The following is a 22,105-nucleotide window of genomic DNA, read 5'->3' on the forward strand; positions in this document are numbered from 1 at the left end:
AGCTGGTAATGTCGCCCTCTGCCGGTTCCTCTGGTAGTGCTGGTAATGTCGCCCTCTGCTGGTTCCTCTGGTAGAGCTGGTAATGTCGCCCTCTGCCGGTTCCTCTGGTAGTGCTGGTAATGTCGCCCTCTGCTGGTTCCTCTGGTAGTGCTGGTAATGTCGCTCTCTGCCGGTTCCTCTGGTAGTGCTGGTAATGTCGCTCTCTGCCGGTTCCTCTGGTAGAGCTGGTAATGTCGCTCTCTGCTGGTTCCTCTGGTAGTGCTGGTAATGTCGCCCTCTGCTGGTTCCTCTGGTAGAGCTGGTAATGTCGCCCTCTGCCGGTTCCTCTGGTAGAGCTGGTAATGTCGCCCTCTGCCGGTTCCTCTGGTAGCGCTGGTAATGTTGCTCTCTGCTGGTTCCTCTGGTAGTGCTGGTAATGTCGCCCTCTGCTGGTTCCTCTGGTAATGTCGCCCTCTGCTGGTTCCTCTGGTAATGTCGCCCTCTGCTGGTTCCTCTGGTAGAGCTGGTAATGTCGCACTCTGCTGGTTCCTCTGGTAGAGCTGGTAATGTCGCTCTCTGCCGGTTCCTCTGGTAGTGCTGGTAATGTCGTCCTCTGCTGGTTCCTCTGGTAGAGCTGGTAATGTCGCTCTCTGCTGGTTCCTCTGGTAATGTCGCCCTCTGCTGGTTCCTCTGGTAGAGCTGGTAATGTCGCTCTCTGCTGGTTCCTCTGGTAGAGCTGGTAATGTCGTCCTCTGCTGGTTCCTCTGGTAGTGCTGGTAATGTCGCTCTCTGCCGGTTCCTCTGGTAGTGCTGGTAATGTCGTCCTCTGCTGGTTCCTCTGGTAGTGCTGGTAATGTCGCTCTCTGCTGGTTCCTCTGGTAATGTCGCCCTCTGCTGGTTCCTCTGGTAGAGCTGGTAATGTCGCTCTCTGCTGGTTCCTCTGGTAGAGCTGGTAATGTCGTCCTCTGCTGGTTCCTCTGGTAGTGCTGGTAATGTCGCTCTCTGCTGGTTCCTCTGGTAGAGCTGGTAATGTCGCTCTCTGCTGGTTCCTCTGGTAGTGCTGGTAATGTCGTCCTCTGCTGGTTCCTCTGGTAGTGCTGGTAATGTCACCCTCTGCTGGTTCCTCTGGTAGTGCTGGTAATGTCGCTCTCTGCCGGTTCCTCTGGTAGTGCTGGTAATGTCGTCCTCTGCCGGTTCCTCTGGTAGTGCTGGTAATGTCGCTCTCTGCTGGTTCCTCTGATAGAGTTGGTAATGTCGCTCTCTGCTGGTTCCTCTGGTAGAGTTGGTAATGTCGCTCTCTGCTGGTTCCTCTGGTAGAGTTGGTAATGTCGCTCTCTGCTGGTTCCTCTGGTAGAGCTGGTAATGTCGCTCTCTGCCGGTTCCTCTGATAGAGTTGGTAATGTCGCTCTCTGCTGGTTCCTCTGGTAGAGTTGGTAATGTCGCTCTCTGCTGGTTCCTCTGGTAGAGTTGGTAATGTCGCTCTCTGCTGGTTCCTCTGGTAGAGTTGGTAATGTCGCTCTCTGCTGGTTCCTCTGGTAGAGCTGGTACTGTCGCTCTCTGCCGGTTCCTCTGATAGAGCTGGTAATGTCGCCCTCTGCTGGTTCCTCTGATAGAGTTGGTAATGTCGCTCTCTGCTGGTTCCTCTGGAAGTGCTGGTAATGTCGCCCTCTGCTGGTTCCTCTGGAAGTGCTGGTAATGTCGCTCTCTGCTGGTTCCTCTGGTAGTGCTGGTAATGTCGCCCTCTGCTGGTTCCTCTGGTAGTGTTGGTAATGTCGCTCTCTGCTGGTTCCTCTGGTAGTGCTGGTAATGTCGCCCTCTGCTGGTTCCTCTGGTAGTGTTGGTAATGTTGCTCTCTGCTGGTTCCTCTGGTAGTTCTGGTAATGTCGCTCTCTGCTGGTTCCTCTGGTAGAGCTGGTAATGTCGCCCTCTGCTGGTTCCTCAGGTAGTGTTGGTAATGTCGCTCTCTGCTGGTTCCTCTGGTAGTGCTGGTAATGTCGCCCTCTGCTGGTTCCTCTGGTAGTGTTGGTAATGTCGCCCTCTGCTGGTTCCTCTGGTAGTGCTGGTAATGTCGCCCTCTGCTGGTTCCTCTGGTAGAGCTGGTAATGTTGCTCTCTGCTGGTTCCTCTGGTAAAGCTGGTAATGTCGCTCTCTGCTGGTTCCTCTGGTAGTGCTGGTAATGTCGCTCTCTGCTGGTTCCTCTGGTAGTGCTGGTAATGTCGTCCTCTGCTGGTTCCTCTGGTAGTGCTGGTAATGTCGTCCTCTGCTGGTTCCTCTGGAAGTGCTGGTAATGTCGCCCTCTGCTGGTTCTTCTGGTAGTGTTGGTAATGTCGTCCTCTGCTGGTTCCTCTGGTAGTGCTGGTAATGTCGCCCTCTGCTGGTTCCTCTGATAGAGTTGGTAATGTCGCTCTCTGCTGGTTCCTCTGGAAGTGCTGGTAATGTCGCCCTCTGCTGGTTCCTCTGGAAGTGCTGGTAATGTCGCTCTCTGCTGGTTCCTCTGGTAGTGCTGGTAATGTCGCCCTCTGCTGGTTCCTCTGGTAGTGCTGGTAATGTCGCTCTCTGCTGGTTCCTCTGGTAGAGCTGGTAATGTCGCTCTCTGCTGGTTCCTCTGGTAGTGCTGGTAATGTCGCCCTCTGCTGGTTCCTCTGGTAGTGCTGGTAATGTCACCCTCTGCTGGTTCCTCTGGTAGTGCTGGTAATGTCGCTCTCTGCTGGTTCCTCTGGTAGTGCTGGTAATGTCGCCCTCTGCTGGTTCCTCTGGTAGTGCTGGTAATGTCGCCCTCTGCTGGTTCCTCTGGTAGTGCTGGTAATGTCGCCCTCTGCTGGTTCCTCTGGTAGTGCTGGTAATGTCGCTCTCTGCTGGTTCCTCTGGTAGTGCTGGTAATGTCGCCCTCTGCTGGTTCCTCTGGTAGTGCTGGTAATGTCGCCCTCTGCTGGTTCCTCTGGTAGTGCTGGTAATGTCGCCCTCTGCTGGTTCCTCTGGAAGTGCTGGTAATGTCGCCCTCTGCTGGTTCCTCTGGTAGTGCTGGTAGTGTCGCCCTCTGCTGGTTCCTCTGGTAGTGCTGGTAATGTCGCTCTCTGCTGGTTCCTCTGGTAGTGCTGGTAATGTCGCTCTCTGCTGGTTCCTCTGGTAGTGCTAGTAATGTCGCCCTCTGCTGGTTTCTCTGGTAGAGCTGGTAATGTCGCTCTCTGCTGGTTCCTCTGGAAGTGCTGGTAATGTCGCCCTCTGCTGGTTCCTCTGGTAGTGCTGGTAATGTCGCCCTCTGCTGGTTCCTCTGGTAGAGCTGGTAATGTCGTCCTCTGCTGGTTCCTCTGGTAGAGCTGGTAATGTCGATCTCTGCTGGTTCCTCTGGTAGAGCTGGTAATGTCGCTCTCTGCTGGTTCCTCTGGTAGTGCTGGTAATGTCGCCCTCTGCTGGTTCCTCTGGTAGTGCTGGTAATGTCGCCCTCTGCTGGTTCCTCTGGTAGTGCTGGTAATGTCACCCTCTGCTGGTTCCTCTGGTAGTGCTGGTAATGTCGCTCTCTGCTGGTTCCTCTGGTAGTGCTGGTAATGTCGCCCTCTGCTGGTTCCTCTGGTAGTGCTGGTAATGTCGCCCTCTGCTGGTTCCTCTGGTAGTGCTGGTAATGTCGCCCTCTGCTGGTTCCTCTGGTAGTGCTGGTAATGTCGCCCTCTGCTGGTTCCTCTGGAAGTGCTGGTAATGTCGCCCTCTGCTGGTTCCTCTGGTAGTGCTGGTAGTGTCGCCCTCTGCTGGTTCCTCTGGTAGTGCTGGTAATGTCGCTCTCTGCTGGTTCCTCTGGTAGTGCTGGTAATGTCGCCCTCTGCTGGTTTCTCTGGTAGTGCTGGTAATGTCGCCCTCTGCTGGTTCCTCTGGTAGTGCTGGTAATGTCGCTCTCTGCTGGTTCCTCTGGTAGTGCTGGTAATGTCGCCCTCTGCTGGTTCCTCTGGTAATGCTGGTAATGTCGCTCTCTGCTGGTTCCTCTGGTAGAGCTGGTAATGTCGCTCTCTGCTGGTTCCTCTGGTAGAGCTGGTAATGTCGCCCTCTGCTGGTTCCTCTGGTAGAGCTGGTAATGTCGCTCTCTGCTGGTTCCTCTGGTAGTGCTGGTAATGTCGCTCTCTGCTGGTTCCTCTGGTAGAGCTGGTAATGTCGCTCTCTGCTGGTAACTCTGGTAGTGCTGGTAATGTCGCTCTCTGCTGGTTCCTCTGGTAGTGCTGGTAATGTCGCCCTCTGCTGGTTCCTCTGGTAGTGCTGGTAATGTCGCTCTCTGCTGGTTCCTCTGGTAGTGCTGGTAATGTCGCTCTCTGCTGGTTCCTCTGGAAGTGCTGGTAATGTCGCCCTCTGCTGGTTCCTCTGGTAGTGCTGGTAATGTCCTTCTCTGCTGGTTCCTCTGGTAGTGCTGGTAATGTCGTCCTCTGCTGGTTCCTCTGGTAGTGCTGGTAATGTCGTCCTCTGCTGGTTCCTCTGGTAGAGCTGGTAATGTCGATCTCTGCTGGTTCCTCTGGTAGAGCTGGTAATGTCGCTCTCTGCTGGTTCCTCTGGTAGTGCTGGTAATGTCGCCCTCTGCTGGTTCCTCTGGTAGTGCTGGTAATGTCGCCCTCTGCTGGTTCCTCTGGTAGTGCTGGTAATGTCGCTCTCTGCTGGTTCCTCTGGTAGAGCTGGTAATGTCGCTCTCTGCTGGTTCCTCTGGTAGTGCTGGTAATGTCGCTCTCTGCTGGTTCCTCTGGTAGAGCTGGTAATGTCGCTCTCTGCTGGTTCCTCTGGTAGAGCTGGTAATGTCGCTCTCTGCTGGTTCCTCTGGTAGAGCTGGTAATGTCGCTCTCTGCTGGTTCTTCTGGTAGAGCTGGTAATGTCGCTCTCTGCTGGTTCCTCTGGTAGAGCTGGTAATGTCGCTCTCTGCTGGTTCCTCTGGAAGTGCTGGTAATGTCGCCCTCTGCTGGTTCCTCTGGTAGTGCTGGTAATGTCGCCCTCTGCTGGTTCCTCTGGTAGAGCTGGTAATGTCGTCCTCTGCTGGTTCCTCTGGTAGAGCTGGTAATGTCGATCTCTGCTGGTTCCTCTGGTAGAGCTGGTAATGTCGCTCTCTGCTGGTTCCTCTGGTAGTGCTGGTAATGTCGCCCTCTGCTGGTTCCTCTGGTAGTGCTGGTAATGTCGCCCTCTGCTGGTTCCTCTGGTAGTGCTGGTAATGTCGCTCTCTGCTGGTTCCTCTGGAAGTGCTGGTAATGTCGCTCTCTGCTGGTTCCTCTGGTAGAGCTGGTAATGTCGCTCTCTGCTGGTTCCTCTGGTAGAGCTGGTAATGTCGCTCTCTGCTGGTTCTTCTGGTAGAGCTGGTAATGTCGCTCTCTGCTGGTTCCTCTGGTAGAGCTGGTAATGTCGCTCTCTGCTGGTTCCTCTGGAAGTGCTGGTAATGTCGCCCTCTGCTGGTTCCTCTGGTAGTGCTGGTAATGTCGCTCTCTGCTGGTTCCTCTGGTAGAGCTGGTAATGTCGCTCTCTGCTGGTTCCTCTGGTAGTGCTGGTAATGTCGCTCTCTGCTGGTTCCTCTGGTAGAGCTGGTAATGTCGCTCTCTGCTGGTTCCTCTGGTAGTGCTGGTAATGTCGCCCTCTGCTGGTTCCTCTGGTAGTGCTGGTAATGTCGCCCTCTGCTGGTTCCTCTGGTAGTGCTGGTAATGTCGCTCTCTGCTGGTTCCTCTGGTAGAGCTGGTAATGTCGCTCTCTGCTGGTTCCTCTGGTAGAGCTGGTAATGTCGCTCTCTGCTGGTTCCTCTGGTAGAGCTGGTAATGTCGCTCTCTGCTGGTTCCTCTGGTAGAGCTGGTAATGTCGCTCTCTGCTGGTTCCTCTGGTAGTTCTGGTAATGTCGCCCTCTGCTGGTTCCTCTGGTAGTGCTGGTAATGTCGCCCTCTGCTGGTTCCTCTGGTAGTGCTGGTAATGTCGCCCTCTGCTGGTTCCTCTGGTAGAGCTGGTAATGTCGCTCTCTGCTGGTTCCTCTGGTAGTGCTGGTAATGTCGCTCTCTGCTGGTTCCTCTGGTAGAGCTGGTAATGTCGCTCTCTGCTGGTTCCTCTGGTAGAGCTGGTAATGTCGCTCTCTGCTGGTTCCTCTGGTAGTGCTGGTAATGTCGCTCTCTGCTGGTTCCTCTGGTAGAGCTGGTAATGTCGCTCTCTGCTGGTTCCTCTGGTAGAGCTGGTAATGTCGCTCTCTGCTGGTTCCTCTGGTAGAGCTGGTAATGTCTCCCTCTGCTGGTTCCTCTGGTAGAGCTGGTAATGTCGCTCTCTGCTGGTTCCTCTGGTAGAGCTGGTAATGTCGCTCTCTGCTGGTTCCTCTGGTAGAGCTGGTAATGTCGCTCTCTGCTGGTTCCTCTGGTAGTGCTGGTAATGTCGTCCTCTGCTGGTTCCTCTGGTAGTGCTGGTAATGTCGCTCTCTGCTGGTTCCTCTGGTAGAGCTGGTAATGTCGCTCTCTGCTGGTTCCTCTGGTAGAGCTGGTAATGTCGCTCTCTGCTGGTTCCTCTGGTAGTGCTGGTAATGTCGTCCTCTGCTGGTTCCTCTGGTAGTGCTGGTAATGTCGCTCTCTGCTGGTTCCTCTGGTAGAGCTGGTAATGTCGCTCTCTGCTGGTTCCTCTGGTAGTGCTGGTAATGTCGCTCTCTGCTGGTTCCTCTGGTAGAGCTGGTAATGTCGCTCTCTGCTGGTTCCTCTGGTAGAGCTGGTAATGTCGCTCTCTGCTGGTTCCTCTGGTAGAGCTGGTAATGTCGCTCTCTGCTGGTTCCTCTGGTAGAGCTGGTAATGTCGCTCTCTGCTGGTTCCTCTGGTAGAGCTGGTAATGTCGCTCTCTGCTGGTTCCTCTGGAAGTGCTGGTAATGTCGCCCTCTGCTGGTTCCTCTGGTAGTGCTGGTAATGTCGCTCTCTGCTGGATCCTCTGGTAGAGCTGGTAATGTCGCTCTCTGCTGGTTCCTCTGGTAGTGCTGGTAATGTCGCTCTCTGCTGGTTCCTCTGGTAGAGCTGGTAATGTCGCTCTCTGCTGGTTCCTCTGGTAGTGCTGGTAATGTCGCCCTCTGCTGGTTCCTCTGGTAGTGCTGGTAATGTCGCCCTCTGCTGGTTCCTCTGGTAGTGCTGGTAATGTCGCTCTCTGCTGGTTCCTCTGGTAGAGCTGGTAATGTCGCTCTCTGCTGGTTCCTCTGGTAGTGCTGGTAATGTCGCTCTCTGCTGGTTCCTCTGGTAGAGCTGGTAATGTCGCTCTCTGCTGGTTCCTCTGGTAGAGCTGGTAATGTCGCTCTCTGCTGGTTCCTCTGGTAGAGCTGGTAATGTCGCTCTCTGCTGGTTCCTCTGGTAGTGCTGGTAATGTCGCCCTCTGCTGGTTCCTCTGGTAGTGCTGGTAATGTCGCCCTCTGCTGGTTCCTCTGGTAGTGCTGGTAATGTCGCCCTCTGCTGGTTCCTCTGGTAGAGCTGGTAATGTCGCTCTCTGCTGGTTCCTCTGGTAGTGCTGGTAATGTCGCTCTCTGCTGGTTCCTCTGGTAGAGCTGGTAATGTCGCTCTCTGCTGGTTCCTCTGGTAGAGCTGGTAATGTCGCTCTCTGCTGGTTCCTCTGGTAGTGCTGGTAATGTCGCTCTCTGCTGGTTCCTCTGGTAGAGCTGGTAATGTCGCTCTCTGCTGGTTCCTCTGGTAGAGCTGGTAATGTCGCTCTCTGCTGGTTCCTCTGGTAGAGCTGGTAATGTCGCCCTCTGCTGGTTCCTCTGGTAGAGCTGGTAATGTCGCTCTCTGCTGGTTCCTCTGGTAGAGCTGGTAATGTCGCTCTCTGCTGGTTCCTCTGGTAGAGCTGGTAATGTCGCTCTCTTCTGGTTCCTCTGGTAGAGCTGGTAATGTCGCCCTCTGCTGGTTCCTCTGGTAGAGCTGGTAATGTCGCCCTCTGCTGGTTCCTCTGGTAGAGCTGGTAATGTCGCTCTCTGCTGGTTCCTCTGGTAGAGCTGGTAATGTCGCTCTCTGCTGGTTCCTCTGGTAGTGCTGGTAATGTCGCTCTCTGCTGGTTCCTCTGGTAGAGCTGGTAATGTCGCTCTCTGCTGGTTCCTCTGGTAGAGCTGGTAATGTCGCTCTCTGCTGGTTCCTCTGGTAGTGCTGGTAATGTCGCTCTCTGCTGGTTCCTCTGGTAGAGCTGGTAATGTCGCTCTCTGCTGGTTCCTCTGGTAGAGCTGGTAATGTCGCTCTCTGCTGGTTCCTCTGGTAGAGCTGGTAATGTCGCCCTCTGCTGGTTCCTCTGGTAGAGCTGGTAATGTCGCTCTCTGCTGGTTCCTCTGGTAGAGCTGGTAATGTCGCTCTCTGCTGGTTCCTCTGGTAGAGCTGGTAATGTCGCTCTCTGCTGGTTCCTCTGGTAGAGCTGGTAATGTCGCCCTCTGCTGGTTCCTCTGGTAGAGCTGGTAATGTCGCCCTCTGCTGGTTCCTCTGGTAGAGCTGGTAATGTCGCTCTCTGCTGGTTCCTCTGGTAGTGCTGGTAATGTCGCTCTCTGCTGGTTCCTCTGGTAGTGCTGGTAATGTCGCTCTCTGCTGGTTCCTCTGGTAGAGCTGGTAATGTCGCTCTCTGCTGGTTCCTCTGGTAGAGCTGGTAATGTCGCTCTCTGCTGGTTCCTCTGGAAGTGCTGGTAATGTCGCCCTCTGCTGGTTCCTCTGGTAGTGCTGGTAATGTCGCTCTCTGCTGGTTCCTCTGGTAGTGCTGGTAATGTCGTCCTCTGCTGGTTCCTCTGGAAGTGCTGGTAATGTCGCCCTCTGCTGGTTCCTCTGGTAGTGCTGGTAATGTCGCTCTCTGCTGGTTCCTCTGGTAGAGCTGGTAATGTCGCTCTCTGCTGGTTCCTCTGGTAGTGCTGGTAATGTCGTTCTCTGCTGGTTCCTCTGGTAGAGCTGGTAATGTCGCTCTCTGCTGGTTCCTCTGGTAGTGCTGGTAATGTCGTCCTCTGCTGGTTCCTCTGGAAGTGCTGGTAATGTCGCCCTCTGCTGGTTCCTCTGGTAGAGCTGGTAATGTCGCTCTCTGCTGGTTCCTCTGGTAGTGCTGGTAATGTCGCCCTCTGCTGGTTCCTCTGGTAGTGCTGGTAATGTCGCTCTCTGCCGGTTCCTCTGGTAATGTCGCTCTCTGCTGGTTCCTCTGGTAGTGCTGGTAATGTCGCCCTCTGCTGGTTCCTCTGGTAGTGCTGGTAATGTCGCTCTCTGCCGGTTCCTCTGGTAGTGCTGGTAATGTCGTCCTCTGCTGGTTCCTCTGGTAATGTCGCTCTCTGCTGGTTCCTCTGGTAATGTCGCCCTCTGCTGGTTCCTCTGGTAATGTCGCCCTCTGCTGGTTCCTCTGGTAGAGCTGGTAATGTCGCCCTCTGCTGGTTCCTCTGGTAGAGCTGGTAATGTCGCTCTCTGCCGGTTCCTCTGGTAGTGCTGGTAATGTCGTCCTCTGCTGGTTCCTCTGGTAATGTCGCTCTCTGCTGGTTCCTCTGGTAATGTCGTTCTCTGCTGGTTCCTCTGGTAGTGCTGGTAATGTCGCCCTCTGCTGGTTCCTCTGGTAATGTCGCCCTCTGCTGGTTCCTCTGGTAGAGCTGGTAATGTCGTTCTCTGCCGGTTCCTCTGGTAGTGCTGGTAATGTCGTCCTCTGCTGGTTCCTCTGGTAGTGCTGGTAATGTCGCCCTCTGCTGGTTCCTCTGGTAGTGCTGGTAATGTCGTTCTCTGCTGGTTCCTCTGGTAGTGCTGGTAATGTCGTCCTCTGCTGGTTCCTCTGGTAATGTCGCTCTCTGCTGGTTCCTCTGGTAGTGCTGGTAATGTCGCCCTCTGCTGGTTCCTCTGGTAGTGCTGGTAATGTCACCCTCTGCTGGTTCCTCTGGTAGTGCTGGTAATGTCGCCCTCTGCTGGTTCCTCTGGTAGAGCTGGTAATGTCGCTCTCTGCCGGTTCCTCTGGTAGTGCTGGTAATGTCGTTCTCTGCTGGTTCCTCTGGTAGTGCTGGTAATGTCGTCCTCTGCTGGTTCCTCTGGTAATGTCGCTCTCTGCTGGTTCCTCTGGTAATGTCGCTCTCTGCTGGTTCCTCTGGTAGTGCTGGTAATGTCGCCCTCTGCTGGTTCCTCTGGTAATGTCGTTCTCTGCTGGTTCCTCTGGTAGAGCTGGTAATGTCGCTCTCTGCTGGTTCCTCTGGTAGAGCTGGTAATGTCGCTCTCTGCTGGTTCCTCTGGTAGAGCTGGTAATGTCGTTCTCTGCTGGTTCCTCTGGTAGAGCTGGTAATGTCGTTCTCTGCTGGTTCCTCTGGTAGAGCTGGTAATGTCGCTCTCTGCTGGTTCCTCTGGTAGAGCTGGTAATGTCGTTCTCTGCTGGTTCCTCTGGTAGAGCTGGTAATGTCGTTCTCTGCTGGTTCCTCTGGTAGAGCTGGTAATGTCGTTCTCTGCTGGTTCCTCTGGTAGTGCTGGTAATGTCGCTCTCTGCTGGTTCCTCTGGTAGTGCTGGTAATGTCACCCTCTGCTGGTTCCTCTGGTAGTGCTGGTAATGTCGCCCTCTGCTGGTTCCTCTGGTAGTGCTGGTAATGTCACCCTCTGCTGGTTCCTCTGGTAGTGCTGGTAATGTCGCCCTCTGCTGGTTCCTCTGGTAGTGCTGGTAATGTCGCTCTCTGCCGGTTCCTCTGGTAGTGCTGGTAATGTCGTTCTCTGCTGGTTCCTCTGGTAGTGCTGGTAATGTCGTCCTCTGCTGGTTCCTCTGGTAATGTCGCTCTCTGCTGGTTCCGCTGGTAATGTCGCTCTCTGCTGGTTCCTCTGGTAGTGCTGGTAATGTCGCCCTCTGCTGGTTCCTCTGGTAGAGCTGGTAATGTCGTTCTCTGCTGGTTCCTCTGGTAGAGCTGGTAATGTCGTTCTCTGCTGGTTCCTCTGGTAGAGCTGGTAATGTCGCTCTCTGCTGGTTCCTCTGGTAGAGCTGGTAATGTCGTTCTCTGCTGGTTCCTCTGGTAGAGCTGGTAATGTCGTTCTCTGCTGGTTCCTCTGGTAGAGCTGGTAATGTCGTTCTCTGCTGGTTCCTCTGGTAGAGCTGGTAATGTCGCTCTCTGCTGGTTCCTCTGGTAGTGCTGGTAATGTCGCCCTCTGCTGGTTCCTCTGGTAGAGCTGGTAATGTCGCTCTCTGCTGGTTCCTCTGGTAGAGCTGGTAATGTCGCCCTCTGCTGGTTCCTCTGGTAATGTCGCCTTCTGCTGGTTCCTCTGGTAATGTCGCCCTCTGCTGGTTCCTCTGGTAGAGCTGGTAATGTCGCCCTCTGCTGGTTCCTCTGGTAATGTCGCCTTCTGCTGGTTCCTCTGGTAATGTCGCTCTCTGCTGGTTCCTCTGGTAGTGCTGGTAATGTCGCCCTCTGCTGGTTCCTCTGGTAGTGCTGGTAATGTCGCTCTCTGCTGGTTCCTCTGGTAGAGCTGGTAATGTCGTTCTCTGCTGGTTCCTCTGGTAGTGCTGGTAATGTCGCCTTCTGCTGGTTCCTCTGGTAATGTCGCTCTCTGCTGGTTCCTCTGGTAATGTCGCCTTCTGCTGGTTCCTCTGGTAATGTCGTTCTCTGCTGGTTCCTCTGGTAGAGCTGGTAATGTCGCCCTCTGCTGGTTCCTCTGGTAATGTCGTTCTCTGCTGGTTCCTCTGGTAGTGCTGGTAATGTCGCCCTCTGCTGGTTCCTCTGGTAATGTCGCCTTCTGCTGGTTCCTCTGGTAGAGCTGGTAATGTCGTTCTCTGCTGGTTCCTCTGGTAGAGCTGGTAATGTCGCCCTCTGCTGGTTCCTCTGGTAATGTCGCCTTCTGCTGGTTCCTCTGGTAGTGCTGGTAATGTCGTTCTCTGCTGGTTCCTCTGGTAGTGCTGGTAATGTCGCCCTCTGCCGGTTCCTCTGGTAGTGCTGGTAATGTCGCCCTCTGCTGGTTCCTCTGGTAATGTCGCCTTCTGCTGGTTCCTTTGGTAGAGCTGGTAATGTCGCCCTCTGCTGGTTCCTCTGGTAGTGCTGGTAATGTCGCTCTCTGCTGGTTCCTCTGGTAATGTCGCTCTCTGCTGGTTCCTCTGGTAGTGCTGGTAATGTCTCTCTCTGCCGGTTCCTCTGGTAGAGCTGGTAATGTCGTTCTCTGCCGGTTCCCCTGGTAGTGCTGGTAATGTCTCCCTCTGCTGGTTCCCCTGGTAGTGCTGGTAATGTCGCCCTCTGCTGGTTCCTCTGGTAATGTCGCTCTCTGCTGGTTCCTCTGGTAGAGCTGGTAATGTCGCCCTCTGCTGGTTCCTCTGGTAGTGCTGGTAATGTCGTTCTCTGCTGGTTCCTCTGGTAGAGCTGGTAATGTCGCCCTCTGCTGGTTCCTCTGGTAATGTCGCCCTCTGCTGGTTCCCCTGGTAGTGCTGGTAATGTCGCCCTCTGCTGGTTCCTCTGGTAATGTCGCTCTCTGCTGGTTCCTCTGGTAGAGCTGGTAATGTCGCCCTCTGCTGGTTCCTCTGGTAGTGCTGGTAATGTCGTTCTCTGCTGGTTCCTATGGTAGAGCTGGTAATGTCGCCCTCTGCTGGTTCCTCTGGTAATGTCGCCCTCTGCTGGTTCCCCTGGTAGTGCTGGTAATGTCGCCCTCTGCTGGTTCCTCTGGTAATGTCGCTCTCTGCTGGTTCCTCTGGTAGTGCTGGTAATGTCACCCTCTGCTGGTTCCTCTGGTAGTGCTGGTAATGTCGTTCTCTGCTGGTTCCTCTGGTAGAGCTGGTAATGTCGCCCTCTGCTGGTTCCTCTGGTAGAGCTGGTAATGTCGCTCTCTGCTGGTTCCTCTGGTAGAGCTGGTAATGTCGCCCTCTGCTGGTTCCTCTGGTAGAGCTGGTAATGTCGCCCTCTGCTGGTTCCTCTGGTAGAGCTGGTAATGTCGCTCTCTGCTGGTTCCTCTGGTAGAGCTGGTAATGTCGCCCTCTGCTGGTTCCTCTGGTAGAGCTGGTAATGTCGCCCTCTGCTGGTTCCTCTGGTAATGTCGCCTTCTGCTGGTTCCTCTGGTAATGTCGCTCTCTGCTGGTTCCTCTGGTAGTGCTGGTAATGTCGCCCTCTGCTGGTTCCTCTGGTAGTGCTGGTAATGTCGCCCTCTGCTGGTTCCTCTGGTAATGTCGCCTTCTGCTGGTTCCTCTGGTAATGTCGCCCTCTGCTGGTTCCTCTGGTAATGTCGCCTTCTGCTGGTTCCTCTGGTTTTGTCGTTCTCTGCTGGTTCCTCTGGTAGAGCTGGTAATGTCGCCCTATGCTGGTTCCTCTGGTAGAGCTGGTAATGTCGCTCTCTGCTGGTTCCTCTGGTAGAGCTGGTAATGTCGCCCTCTGCTGGTTCCTCTGGTAGAGCTGGTAATGTCGCCCTCTGCTGGTTCCTCTGGTAATGTCGCCTTCTGCTGGTTCCTCTGGTAATGTCGCTCTCTGCTGGTTCCTCTGGTAGTGCTGGTAATGTCGTTCTCTGCTGGTTCCTCTGGTAGTGCTGGTAATGTCGCCCTCTGCTGGTTCCTCTGGTAGTGCTGGTAATGTCCTTCTCTGCTGGTTCCTCTGGTAGTGCTGGTAATGTCTCCCTCTGCTGGTTCCCCTGGTAGTGCTGGTAATGTCGCCCTCTGCTGGTTCCTCTGGTAATGTCGCTCTCTGCTGGTTCCTCTGGTAGAGCTGGTAATGTCGCCCTCTGCTGGTTCCTCTGGTAGTGCTGGTAATGTCGTTCTCTGCTGGTTCCTCTGGTAGAGCTGGTAATGTCGCCCTCTGCTGGTTCCTCTGGTAATGTCGCCCTCTGCTGGTTCCCCTGGTAGTGCTGGTAATGTCGCCCTCTGCTGGTTCCTCTGGTAATGTCGCTCTCTGCTGGTTCCTCTGGTAGAGCTGGTAATGTCGCCCTCTGCTGGTTCCTCTGGTAGTGCTGGTAATGTCGTTCTCTGCTGGTTCCTCTGGTAGAGCTGGTAATGTCGCCCTCTGCTGGTTCCTCTGGTAATGTCGCCCTCTGCTGGTTCCCCTGGTAGTGCTGGTAATGTCGCCCTCTGCTGGTTCCTCTGGTAATGTCGCTCTCTGCTGGTTCCTCTGGTAGTGCTGGTAATGTCACCCTCTGCTGGTTCCTCTGGTAGTGCTGGTAATGTCGTTCTCTGCTGGTTCCTCTGGTAGAGCTGGTAATGTCGCCCTCTGCTGGTTCCTCTGGTAGAGCTGGTAATGTCGCTCTCTGCTGGTTCCTCTGGTAGAGCTGGTAATGTCGCCCTCTGCTGGTTCCTCTGGTAGAGCTGGTAATGTCGCCCTCTGCTGGTTCCTCTGGTAGAGCTGGTAATGTCGCCCTCTGCTGGTTCCTCTGGTAGAGCTGGTAATGTCGCTCTCTGCTGGTTCCTCTGGTAGAGCTGGTAATGTCGCCCTCTGCTGGTTCCTCTGGTAGAGCTGGTAATGTCGCCCTCTGCTGGTTCCTCTGGTAATGTCGCCTTCTGCTGGTTCCTCTGGTAATGTCGCTCTCTGCTGGTTCCTCTGGTAGTGCTGGTAATGTCGCCCTCTGCTGGTTCCTCTGGTAGTGCTGGTAATGTCGCCCTCTGCTGGTTCCTCTGGTAATGTCGCCTTCTGCTGGTTCCTCTGGTAATGTCGCCCTCTGCTGGTTCCTCTGGTAATGTCGCCTTCTGCTGGTTCCTCTGGTTTTGTCGTTCTCTGCTGGTTCCTCTGGTAGAGCTGGTAATGTCGCCCTATGCTGGTTCCTCTGGTAGTTCTGGTAATGTCGCTCTCTGCTGGTTCCTCTGGTAGAGCTGGTAATGTCGCCCTCTGCTGGTTCCTCTGGTAGAGCTGGTAATGTCGCCCTCTGCTGGTTCCTCTGGTAATGTCGCCTTCTGCTGGTTCCTCTGGTAATGTCGCTCTCTGCTGGTTCCTCTGGTAGTGCTGGTAATGTCGTTCTCTGCTGGTTCCTCTGGTAGTGCTGGTAATGTCGCCCTCTGCTGGTTCCTCTGGTAATGTCGCCCTCTGCTGGTTCCTCTGGTAATGTCGTTCTCTGCTGGTTCCTCTGGTAATGTCGTTCTCTGCTGGTTCCTCTGGTAGAGCTGGTAATGTCGCCCTCTGCTGGTTCCTCTGGTAATGTCGCCCTCTGCTGGTTCCCCTGGTATTGCTGGTAATGTCGTTCTCTGCTGGTTCCTCTGGTAGAGCTGGTAATGTCGTTCTTTGCTGGTTCCTCTGGTAGAGCTGGTAATGTCGCCCTCTGCTGGTTCCTCTGGTAATGTCGCCCTCTGCTGGTTCCTCTGGTAATGTCGCTCTCTGCTGGTTCCTCTGGTAGTGCTGGTAATGTCGTTCTCTGCTGGTTCCTCTGGTAGAGCTGGTAATGTCGCCCTCTGCTGGTTCCTCTGGTAGAGCTGGTAATGTCGCCCTCTGCTGGTTCCTCTGGTAGAGCTGGTAATGTCGCCCTCTGCTGGTTCCTCTGGTAGAGCTGGTAATGTCGCTCTCTGCTGGTTCCTCTGGTAGAGCTGGTAATGTCGCCCTCTGCTGGTTCCTCTGGTAGAGCTGGTAATGTCGCCCTCTGCTGGTTCCTCTGGTAATGTCGCCTTCTGCTGGTTCCTCTGGTAATGTCGCTCTCTGCTGGTTCCTCTGGTAGTGCTGGTAATGTCGCCCTCTGCTGGTTCCTCTGGTAGTGCTGGTAATGTCGCTCTCTGCTGGTTCCTCTGGTAGTGCTGGTAATGTCGCCCTCTGCTGGTTCCTCTGGTAATGTCGCCTTCTGCTGGTTCCTCTGGTAATGTCGCCCTCTGCTGGTTCCTCTGGTAATGTCGCCTTCTGCTGGTTCCTCTGGTAATGTCGTTCTCTGCTGGTTCCTCTGGTAGAGCTGGTAATGTCGCCCTATGCTGGTTCCTCTGGTAGAGCTGGTAATGTCGCCCTCTGCTGGTTCCTCTGGTAATGTCGCCTTCTGCTGGTTCCTCTGGTAATGTCGCCTTCTGCTGGTTCCTCTGGTAATGTCGCTCTCTGCTGGTTCCTCTGGTAGAGCTGGTAATGTCGCCCTCTGCTGGTTCCTCTGGTAGAGCTGGTAATGTCGCCCTCTGCTGGTTCCTCTGGTAATGTCGCCTTCTGCTGGTTCCTCTGGTAATGTCGCTCTCTGCTGGTTCCTCTGGTAGTGCTGGTAATGTCGCCCTCTGCTGGTTCCTCTGGTAGTGCTGGTAATGTCGTTCTCTGCTGGTTCCTCTGGTAGTGCTGGTAATGTCGCCCTCTGCTGGTTCCTCTGGTAATGTCGCCCTCTGCTGGTTCCTCTGGTAATGTCGCCTTCTGCTGGTTCCTCTGGTAATGTCGTTCTCTGCTGGTTCCTCTGGTAGAGCTGGTAATGTCGCCCTCTGCTGGTTCCTCTGGTAGTGCTGGTAATGTCGTTCTCTGCTGGTTCCTCTGGTAGAGCTGGTAATGTCGCCCTCTGCTGGTTCCTCTGGTAGTGCTGGTAATGTCGCCCTCTGCCGGTTCCTCTGGTAGTGCTGGTAATGTCGCCCTCTGCCGGTTCCTCTGGTAGTGCTGGTAATGTCGCCCTCTGCTGGTTCCTCTGGTAATGTCGCCTTCTGCTGGTTCCTCTGGTAGTGCTGGTAATGTCGCCCTCTGCTGGTTCCTCTGGTAGTGCTGGTAATGTCGCTCTCTGCTGGTTCCTCTGGTAGTGCTGGTAATGTCGCCCTCTGCTGGTTCCTCTGGTAATGTCGCCTTCTGCTGGTTCCTCTGGTAGTGCTGGTAATGTCGCCCTCTGCCGGTTCCTCTGGTAGTGCTGGTAATGTCGCCCTCTGCTGGTTCCTCTGGTAATGTCGTTCTCTGCTGGTTCCTCTGGTAGAGCTGGTAATGTCGCCCTCTGCTGGTTCCTCTGGTAATGTCGCCTTCTGCTGGTTCCTCTGGTAGTGCTGGTAATGTCGCCCTCTGCTGGTTCCTCTGGTAATGTCGTTCTCTGCTGGTTCCTCTGGTAGAGCTGGTAATGTCGCCCTCTGCTGGTTCCTCTGGTAATGTCGCCTTCTGCTGGTTCCTCTGGTAGTGCTGGTAATGTCGTTCTCTGCTGGTTCCTCTGGTAGTGCTGGTAATGTCGCCCTCTGCCGGTTCCTCTGGTAGTGCTGGTAATGTCGCCCTCTGCTGGTTCCTCTGGTAATGTCGCCTTCTGCTGGTTCCTCTGGTAGTGCTGGTAATGTCGCCCTCTGCTGGTTCCTCTGGTAGTGCTGGTAATGTCGCCCTCTGCTGGTTCCTCTGGTAGTGCTGGTAATGTCGCTCTCTGCTGGTTCCTCTGGTAGTGCTGGAAATGTCGCCCTCTGCTGGTTCCTCTGGTAGTGCTGGTAATGTCGCTCTCTGCTGGTTCCTCTGGTAGAGCTGGTAATGTCGCCCTCTGGTGGTGTCCGCTGGTAGCGCTGGTAATGTCGCCCTCTGCTGGTTCCTCTGGTAGAGCTGGTAATGTCGCTCTCTGCTGGTTCCTCTGGTAGCGCTGGTAATGTCGCCCTCTGCTGGTGCGGTTGGTCCTTTGCTTCCTGCAGTCTCCTCCGTGTGACGTTCCCCATAGTGACAGCGCTGAGCCCCGCGTCCATTGCTGCGTACTGCTCCCCTGCCACTGCGCCAGCCATATTAGATTCAGAAGGAATGGAATGTCGAGCTTTGCCGATACCGGCGGCACCAGACACTGGTCGTGCACAGGGTGACGCGTGTCCACAGTCCCTCTATACTGAAGAGTTTATTGATCGTTGCAGTATTCAGCCCGTTGTGGAACCAGGCTTTGACCTTCTCCGTGCAGCGCCCGGCGCTCGCCTTGCTCCGAGTCTCCGTGGAAGACCAGCGCTCGATCCCGACCATTCTACCCAGTGAATGCATAGGCCAATATACGCTGCCACTGACCAGTGTGAGCAGAGGTAAGGTGTTTCAGGAGATGGGACGGACACCGTACCGGAGAGCCACGCGCGTCTCTGCGACTGACACCGTACCGGAGAGCCACGCGCGTCTCTGCGACTGACACCGTACCGGAGAGCCACACGCGTCTCTGTGACTGACACCGTACCGGAGAGCCACACGCGTCTCTGTGACTGACACCGTACCGGAGAGCCACACGCGTCTCTGTGACTGACTCCGGACCGGAGAGCCACACGCGTCTCTGCGACTGACTCCGGACCGGAGAGCCACACGCGTCTCTGCGACTGACGCTGGACCAGTGAGCCACATCCTTTCCATAGTGCTGCACTGTCCTACATCTCCTCACCTCAGTCTACCACCTCCATCCTTTCCACAGCGCTGCACTACCCTTCATCTCCTCCTCATCCCTATCTATCACGGTACCCATCCTCTTCACAGTGCTGCACCACCCTACTTCTGCTCATCTGTCTACCACCCTACCCATTTGCTCCATTTTTGCTCCACCCTACATCTCTCCTCATCTGTCTACCACCTTCCCATCCTCTCCACAGTACTGCACTGCCCTACATCTCCTTCTCAGTTCTGTCTACCATCTACCCATCCTCTCCCCAGTACTGCACCGCCCTACATCTCCTCCTCATATGTGTACCACCTTCCCATCCTCTCCATAGTGCTACACCACCCTACAGCTACACCACCCTACAGCTCCTCCTCATTTCTACCACCCAACCCAACCTCTCCACAGTGCTGCACCACTCTACATCTCATTTCTGTCTACCACCTACCCATCCACTCTACAGTGCTGCACCGCTCTACATCTCCTCCTCATCTGTCTACCACCTACCCATCCTCTCCACAGTACTTCACCGCCCTACATCTCCTCATCTGTCTACCACCTTCCCGTCCTCTCCACAGTGCTGCACCACTCTGCATCTCCTGATCTGTCTACCACCTACCCATCCTCTCCACAGTACTGCAACACCCTACATCTCCTCCTCCTCATCTCTCCTACCACCTTCCCGTCCTTTCCACAGTGCTACATCACCCTACATCTCATCTCTGTCTACCACCTACCCATCCACTCCACAGTGCTGCACCGCTCTACATCTCCTCCTAATCTGTCTACCACCTACCCGTCCTCTCCACAGTGCTACATTGCTCTACATCTCCTCCTAATCTGTCTACCACCTACCTGTCCTCTCCCCAGTGTCGCACCGCCTTACATCTCCTCCTCTGTCTACCACCTACCCATCCACTCCACAGTGCTGCACCGCTCTACATCTCCTCCTCATCTGTCTACCACCTACCCGTCCTCTCCACAGTGCTACATTGCTCTACATCTCCTCCTCATCTGTCTACCACCTACCTGTCCTCTCCCCAGTGTCGCACCGCCTTACATCTCCTCATCTGTCTACCACCTACCCATCCTCTTCACAGTGATACATCGCTCTACATCTCCTCCTCATCTCTGTGTACCACCTACCCGTCCTCTCCAGTGTCGCACCGCCTTACATCTCCTCCTCTGCCTACCACCTACCCATCCACTCCACAGTGCTGCACCGCTCTACATCTCCTCCTCATCTGTCTACCACCTACCCGTCCTCTCCACAGTGCTACATCGCTCTACATCTCCTCCTCCTGTCTACCACCTACCCATCCTCTCCACAGTACTTCACTGCCCTACATCTCCTCCTCATCTCTACCACCTACCCATCCTCTCCACAGTACTTCACCGCCATACATCTCCTCATCATCTCTCCCTACTACCTACCCGTCCTCTCCATAGTGTCGCACCGCCATACATCTCCTCCTCTGTCTACCACCTACCCGTCCTCTCCATATTGCTACATTGCTCTACATCTCCTCATCTGTCTACCACCTACCCATCCACTCCACAGTGCTACATCGCTCTACATCTCCTCCTCCTGTCTACCACCTACCCATCCTCTCCACAGTACTTCACTGCCCTACATCTCCTCCTCATCTCTGTCTACCACCTACCCATCCTCTCCACAGTACTTCACCGCCATACATCTCCTCATCATCTCTCCCTACTACCTACCCGTCCTCTCCATAGTGTCGCACCGCCATACATCTCCTCCTCTGTCTACCACCTACCCGTCCTCTCCATATTGCTACATTGCTCTACATCTCCTCCTCATCTGTCTACCACCTACCCATCCACTCCACAGTGCTACATCGCCCTACATCTCCTCCTCCTCTCTCCCTACTACCTACCCGTCCTCTCCACAGTGTCGCACTGTCCTACATCTCCTCCTCCTCCTCCTCTCTCTACCACCCTACCTTTGCTCTACATTCTGCACCTTATCTAAGAATAATATTTTGTACAGTCTGAATCTCCCACTTCTATCTCCAAGATTTCTCTTGTGCTGCATCAGTTTTCTGGAATGCACTACTCCGATATATCCAGTTAATATCTAGCTCTTACGTTTTTCTGCGTGCTTTATAAACACCTCTGTCAGGGATTTGTCTATCCCACCGCTGCCACCAATATGTCACAGAAATGTATTTTTTCTTGTGACGTCGTGAGATATTATACCCCACAACTTTTGTTTCCACTTTCAGTTCCGGTTTGGAACTTGCAGCTCTCTGGTGCCCCCCTTACCCTCAGGTCAGTCAGGGAACTGCAACTAGGCTAAGTAGTTGCTGGAAAGGCTGCCTGGTCGCGTCTTGGCTATCGGGCACTCTGCAGTGAGGGCGGTATGTACTCACCAGTCCCAGGCAGGAAATGCACATAAACCTCCGGTCACTGCCAGGGTTCCCGATACCACCAGGACGCTCTGCTGCCACCAGTCCCTCGTTTGATGCCAGAGACTATATCTGGTCAGGAACCAGCAGGTAACGTAATTTGACGCGGAGGACGTGTCGGTTCAATCATAGAGCAAAGGAACGAATGAGTAAATTTATAAGGCAGTGCTTACAGGAAAATACAAGAGAGATTACAAAAGGAGACACAATACAGTATGTACAGACAGGTACAAGTCAAGGGGATCAAGATAAGAAACTTACATCTCAGTCACAGGTAGGGTGTGTCGATGAGGGGAGTTCCCAAAGCCAAAGATTCAGGCCACAGCATGGACGGTCGCCGCCTTCCCCAGGTCTGAGCTTGAGGCTTTTCTCTTGCTGACCTCACTTGGGGCTGACTTGGAGGATGTTCGCCCCTTTTTGAAGAGTTATAACTTTTGCTGGGAAGCTCACAGAGTGACGACGCGAGTATTATATCTTCTCTTATGACGTGATCTTTTGTTTGAGACCAAACACGACGCGTCTGCAGTCACAGGGGGAACAAACGGTTTCCCGGCTTCTGATGGGCGCACAGGCTGTAAAACGTTGCTGTGTGTAGCCTAAATGATCCTGATTCTGACAATATATGTTTCCTGCCTCTAGGATTATTGGCCGTTACTAAATTTGAGTTTGAACAGACAAAGTAACTTTTAAACCCTTGGCGTGAGGATCTGGATGTAACTAGTCAGGGCCATAAAATGACCATGTGTAGAAGGGGAGGGAGAGGGTCTCACAGAGCCGAGAGACAGAGGGGGAAGCTGCTGTGAGGGGGGGGCGATTGTGAAGCATGTCATTCACAAACCGAGGAGATGCAGCAGGCAGCTCTGGATGGGTGCTTCGGTTATTTAGGCAATAACTCATATTTTCCTGACAACCTCTCTTTACACAGTCTGATCATCTCACATCACTAATCTAACTTTCCCATGTAATGGACACTGGACCGGTGGCCACATACTTCTCCATGGGGTCACAACCTCTGACCACACCCCTCACAGCAGTCATTAGTGACATAGTGTAATGCTAATGAGCTGGGTCACATGACTTGTGGCCACACCCCTTCCAGCGCTGCTTTTCTGTATTGATGGTGCCATGTTTGCTGCGCTCCCTCCGCGCTCTACCTGTTGGCAGTTTCTACCCGGCTCGGACGCCATGTACTGATCCGTGCTGTAAATCCACCGATCGCTCCGAGCTCATCGGATGGGAGAAGGGAGCGACTCAGCCGCCATCACAGGCTCAGCTCACGGTTCGCTCTTTCTTTGCAGGATATCGCATCATTCCTCTGCTGAACAAGTACGGACAATCGCTGGCGCCTGCCGCCCTGTTTGTGCACGTCTCTTATCAGTGACCGCCGCGATGGCACCGATCAGCAATAAACAGGACATGTAGCATCACCAGCCAGGTGTCTGTGCCATCAATTTAACCCCTTCATCTGGCAACAACCTGCAGAAGTGAGAACGCAGCTCTGGACCTAACTGAGGAAAACACAAAAAACATCAAACTTATAGATGTCAGTTTACACTTAAATAGCGAATGTAAAAAGCAAAAAATGATTCCCTGTCCATA

At 54.3% G+C, this 22,105-nt stretch overlaps 1 protein-coding gene across 1 annotated transcript in view; it reads left to right on the forward strand.

Moving 5' to 3' along the window:
* PLCZ1 (phospholipase C zeta 1) overlaps positions 1-22,105 on the forward strand; it is a 185,029-nt gene extending 162,924 nt beyond the window's left edge. Inside the window, exons 12-13 of the mRNA XM_073562331.1 lie at positions 17,581-17,739; positions 21,805-22,105. Coding sequence (XP_073418432.1) covers positions 17,581-17,739; positions 21,805-21,887 — 242 coding nt within the window. The 3' untranslated portion in view covers positions 21,888-22,105. The remainder of the gene's footprint in view (positions 1-17,580; positions 17,740-21,804) is intronic.

This window comes from Dendrobates tinctorius, unplaced genomic scaffold (genome assembly GCF_039654945.1).
Source record: "Dendrobates tinctorius isolate UK_male_01 unplaced genomic scaffold, ASM3965494v1 ptg000348l, whole genome shotgun sequence".
NCBI lineage: Eukaryota > Metazoa > Chordata > Amphibia > Anura > Dendrobatidae > Dendrobates > Dendrobates tinctorius.